This window comes from Schistocerca cancellata, chromosome 2, assembly GCF_023864275.1.
Source record: "Schistocerca cancellata isolate TAMUIC-IGC-003103 chromosome 2, iqSchCanc2.1, whole genome shotgun sequence".
In the NCBI taxonomy this organism is placed as follows: domain Eukaryota; kingdom Metazoa; phylum Arthropoda; class Insecta; order Orthoptera; family Acrididae; genus Schistocerca; species Schistocerca cancellata.
Window position 1 is genome coordinate 254,033,822 of NC_064627.1, and position 5,616 is coordinate 254,039,437.

Genomic DNA, 5,616 nt, shown 5'->3' on the forward strand with positions numbered 1-5,616 from the left:
GCACTTTTCCTGGGCAAAAAGCAGAATTTCACTACAGCATGCTCTTTACGAAAATTAGCCATTGCAAATATGAGAATCACACGAAACAATTGTCACTGTAAACTCTGCCGAAACTAGCCCGACCTTCTCCAGCGACGGCATTCGACTTCCTGCCTCTGGAATGTTCTGTCTATGCTCTCCCAACGAAAAAACTCGGTACTACAAGAGCTCTGCCCATCAGGAAATTAGTTTTGTTTCTTTCGGATATTCCCCCAGAAACGAAAGCTTGCCTTTAAATAGTTAATTGAGAGAAAGCTGAGCTAGTATGACTAAATATGTGATGGTGACACAGAGAGCGGTCACCAGCAGACGGCGGTCGATGGTGAGGAAACCGGCAGCCTTGAACGACAGCGGGCGAGAGGTCAGCACTTGCATCAGCAGCGGCTCCATCCCCGCGCTGAGAAACGGGCGCCCCCGCAGCGTGGCGACCCTCACCACCAGGTCGCGCGTGCGCTCTGCCTCGTCCACCGTCGCCGAGCAGGAGAGCACCACGGCCACCAGGTTCAGCAGGTGTGACGTCAGCCACGTTGCCGCCGACGCCTTGGAATTGTTGACCACGGTGGCGTTGCTCTTCTCTGGCGCCACCCACATCACCAGGAACTGGTATGCGCCGTATATGAGAGCGGAGAATGCTGTCGTCACGTGAAGGACCAGGGTGACGCCGAAGTGGCGCTGGAGAAGTTCTGCTGCCCGCTGGAGAACTGCGTGTGCGTGGTGCAGCCGGTCCACCCCGAGCTGGGATACCAGATCTGGTTGTCGAACGTAGCCCAGGAGGATGCGCGAAAAGTGCTTGTTGCAGTGATGTGTGGCAGTTGTGAGGATACTGTCGTTGAGTACAAGAAACCTCGTGTGCAGTTCCAGTACAAGTGTGGTGATCTGCAGCAGCACGAGGTATTCCAGGCTTCTGAATACTACAGACAGGATCAACTGTAATACGCGTGTATTCTCAGGATACCGGCGCAAATAGACAGGAGCCAAAGCGAATTCTGCCGCTATTAGAACAATGGAAACAGAGCACAAAAATAAACAGACGATTTTTCCTCTTTTCTGATTTTTGTACTGTACACGTCCATCAAAGTATTCGAGAGCTTCAAGATATAATCTCAGGTCTTTCAACATAAACACTGCACTACATGCAAATGGCCAGAGTACTTTTGAATAGTTGACTAGTCTCATTGCCACATCTGCGAAAATGGTGATTTGCGGCAGTTCCTGGTAAAATCTCAGCATTGCATACATGTCCACGACTAATGTGGTAATTGCTAACAGAAAACAAATATTGGACTTTGCTTTCAGTATTTTAAATATCACTGATAACTCTTCTCTAGACAGTCGTTGGGAGGGCAGCAGCTCTACCATCTGTAAGACTGTACGTAGCGGTTTTATTACAACATAGAAGTCGTTAGTATGCATTTTATGAAAAGTTGCACCTTACAAATCAGCTAAATGCGGAATTCACTTTCTATCTGTTTTGATTAATTGTTGTACGGAAAATAGACATCGCTTTAGACACTGTAAAGCAAAGCTAAGCGTGCATTCTGCGCTTCTGAGCAAAACCTGACCACGAATGTCAGACTGTTATTTGCTCTTGCACTAGTATGAAGGAGCGACAAGCGTTAGGCACTCACCTTAATTGTCTTCTTCCTGAAGCCACTTTGTTGACTCTTTCGCATTAGGAATATTGTGTCTGCCAGTACTGGCCGTTACGTACTATCTTGTTTCTATATCACAGTGGTATTAAAACGAAGATAGCTTGTTATTTAATTTCCGCTAAGAATTCAAAACCAGCCTATGATATGGTATACTCATTTTAAAGTACACCATATTTAACTGTCGGAATAGTCAATTTGCGATCGATTCAGAGTTAGCAAATGTGAATACTTGTAGTCATTGTGGTGGAAACATATATCGTGAACAGTAGCTCAATAAAATTGCGCTCCTATATAGTCATATTTCGTCGAAAAATAATTAAAGATGCCTTCTCCCGGTAATTAACGATGTTATCGAACACTGGACACATAATCTCAGACCTGTTTGCCGCAAGGTGACAACAAACCAGTTGCATAAAATCAGCTTTTAAAAAATTAAAATTTTGAGTCTGACTGTTATCTTTTCTTTAATGGAGAAAAGCACATTTTGATGGTCAGTAAAGAAATAAGATGGAAGGTGAAAGAAAATTCAGAAATAGTACTGTGGACCCTTTTCAAAAGTTAAAAAGAAGCCCAGCTGCAGTCACAAAATGAATGTGAATCAGATGAACCAACAGGAAATTTCATGATCGTGGTCTGTATAGGAAAAAGAAACCAAAGCAAACCAGAAAGACGTCGATAGAAATTTTGAAGAATTTTTACTACCCACTGGATAGTGAAAAGACTAGGACAACATTTACATTATTTTCATAATTACGCGGGGCGTGCAATTAACTTACACTCTTTATGTTTGACCATCATATTTGTTTCTTAACACAAACTGGTATCTTTGAGCTATTTTCCTGTCCAAATTCAAGTTTTTCTTCCATAATTAACCTGTGTTTCAGTTTATTATTTATAACCGCAAACTGTAGCCGATGTCTGAATGACTTATCTCTCTAGATTTCTACTCGTTCGTACAAGCTCTACTTAAGAAGACTGTTCGTTTTAAATCTCTTTTAATCTTTAAGGCCTTAGTGGCATGTATTTAAAGGGTACAGCCATAGATAATAATTACTGTGTAAATTTGTGTTATTATATTAGGCAACACTACATTTAAAAATCTTTGCTGTAATGCACATTCACAGAAAAAAAAGGTATCAGAAATGTTTTCGTAAACCATTTTTCTTTGATATTGTAACCGTTAAGCCAAGTTCTGCTTGACCCGTAACGATGCAATAGCAGTCTTAAGTACGAATCCTCGGTAATCCATTCAGACAGACTTACTGAGTTTTGCGTTTCGTGCTTCCTCCTGGAGAGAAAGTTGTAATTTCTGCGCGGAAAAGTGGAAATCAAAAGTGGAAATCTTAAAAACAGCAATCAAATGCAGCTGCAGGAAATCAGGAAAAAATTAGGTTGATGTAGAGGTTCACTAGTTGCAGGGCAACATACATCGCCTGACAGCAAAAGTGAAGCACCCAGAAGACATGGTCAGATGTCACCGTCACTTAATTGTCACACACACTACCGCCTGGTATACAGGGTGAATCACCTAAAACTTGCACCACAGTTATTGCGGAAGTGGAAAGTGCTATTGACGTGTGGTTTTCACAGAGTGGACTGGTATTGTTAGCCAATCACCAGATTGTAGTAATACTTAAGTGTATTTTTTGTGTAAACATACAGTTTTTAAATGGGACAATGCCTACTGATATCGACAAACTAAAAGTAGTGTACGTTGCCTGATTGTAGTGTGAGTTGTTTACATGTTTTTAAAAGTTCCCACACTGTCGCTTGTACAATACCTGTTGTCTAAAGGACAACAACAGTGCATACCCTATTTATGCGGATTCTGTCCAGCTGGTGTTCAAAGTGGGCACTGGCAGGGCAATGCACGGTTCAGTTCTGGTACGCAACGACTGACACACATGTGCTAGCATTTCAGCGAAGATGTCCGATCAGGCTGCAGTAATACGTCGTTGCATATCCTCGGCTGCAGTTGGTATGTTCTTGTAGATAGTGTCTTTCAACTTTCCCCACATAAAAAAGTTTAAATACTGGGAACAGGAACAGGTGAGGCGAGGTACAGGTCCTTTGTGTCCAGTCCAACGATTTGCAAACAATTCGTGAAGACATGCTAAATTACTTCGTGCACTATGGGCTGGATAGCCATCATATTGGCACCACAGGTTCCTCCTAGTGTGCAGAGAAACTTCTTCTAGCATCCACGGTAGATATAGGCTGTGATACTTGTGCGCGTTCAGTGTTCCGTTTATGAAAAAACTGTCCTATGAGCTGATGGTTCACTACTCCACAGCACACGTTTCCACTCCATAGACGCTGACGTTTCACTTCGTGAAGCCAATGGGGATTGTCAACAGATCAATATTGCACGTTTCGGCGGTTCACCCGGCAAGGATTGGTACATGAGGCGTTATCACTAAACAAGATACGTGATATATGTCGAGTGTCCTTTGTTAATGTCCAAATACAGAAGTTAATAGGATTCTCATAATCGTTTCCATGCAGCTCTTGATGAAGAGAGATGTGGTAGGGATGGCACCTGCGTCGATGGAGAATGAGAGGGACACTTACTTGACACATGCCAGTTGATGCGCGATTCTAAAGTACGGATTGGCTGTAACACCAGCAAAAACATTAATTTCCCCCTCTTCTGTCGTCACTTGTTTCCCTCTGTTACATTGTCTAAGTGTTACACTACCACTTTCACGTAACTGGTTGAAGAGGTTGATAAATCATTGCCGAGAGGGTTAACGTCCATTGGGATATCTTTCCGCATACAGCGTACAAGAACGAACTGCAATCTCTCTACACGCTCCAACACCACGAACATGTCGGCCTTTACTGTGTAGGTAAATCCCGTCGTCCACTCACGACCTACTGCTTTGACTGCCACACACTGACTAGAAGGTCGCAATGCACTCAAGAGACACACATAATAATACAGTACCTAAGAAGTACGCGGGTTGAATGACACAAACAAGTGTCGGTCAGGAAACTTTTCAACATATGATATACCGTAAATAACTAGCACTACAATCCTACAGAAACACCATTGATATTCTAATTTACCCTGCTTTTAGTCTGTTAAAATCAATAGGCATCGTTCCATTTAAAAAAAAGTATGTTAGAACAAAACTACACTTTGTTGGTATTATTACAGACCGTTTATTGGATAACTACAGGAACCCTTGATTACCAATACATTTCTTGAAAACTGAACATCAGTAGCGCTTCCCATTTGCGCAATATTTCCGGAGCAAGTTTTAGTCAATTCACCGTGTATAAATGATTAGTTGCCATTCTCTGTGACACAGAACGGTGAACAGAGAGCGTCAGTGTTTGATATTAAAAGACAGTCCTACGTTGCACGACTCTCTTTATTGGCTCAAAAATGACGCGTTTCACCCGGGTAGGGCATCATCAGGTTATTTCGTGTGATATGGGTCATCAGTAGAGCAGGACGACGCTCATAAACTGTAAACATGGCCCGGGAACAAAGTGCCGGTGGCCGATCCGCCTTCACCTTACCAGTGGCAAACGCCCCGTTTTTGAGCCAACAAAGAGCATTTTGCAACCTGGGACTGTCTTTAATATAAATCACAAAATAAGTTTGGTGTACCACCGCGCAACAATGGATTGGAATAAATTTTACATATTGGTTTTGTTCATGTTTAACATTGTTACGAGGCCTCATACAGTATACAGGGTGTTACAAAAAGGTACGGCCAAGCTTTCAGGAAACATTCCTCACACACAAATAAAGAAAAGATGTTATGTGGACATGTGTCCGGAAACGCTTAATTTCCATGTTAGAGCTCATTTTAGTTTCGTCAGTATGTACTGTACTTCCTCGATTCACCGCCATGATTTCATACGGGATACTCTACCTGTGCTGCTAGAACATGTGCCTTTACAAGTACGACAC

At 42.6% G+C, this 5,616-nt stretch overlaps 1 protein-coding gene across 1 annotated transcript; it reads right to left on the reverse strand.

The window, feature by feature from the left end:
- Positions 1–279: 279 nt before the first annotated feature.
- Positions 280–1,278, reverse strand: LOC126152844 (putative gustatory receptor 2a). Its single transcript, XM_049916032.1, has one exon. The coding sequence runs from the start codon at positions 1,276–1,278 to the stop codon at positions 280–282; it is 999 nt and encodes a 332-aa protein (XP_049771989.1).
- Between the last annotated feature and the right edge of the window lie 4,338 nt (positions 1,279–5,616).

What these genes read in the sequence shown, in the direction of transcription:
- LOC126152844 (XM_049916032.1), bottom strand. Translation starts at nt 1,278, where the DNA reads ATGTATGCAATGCTGAGATTTTACCAGGAACTGCCGCAAATCACCATT.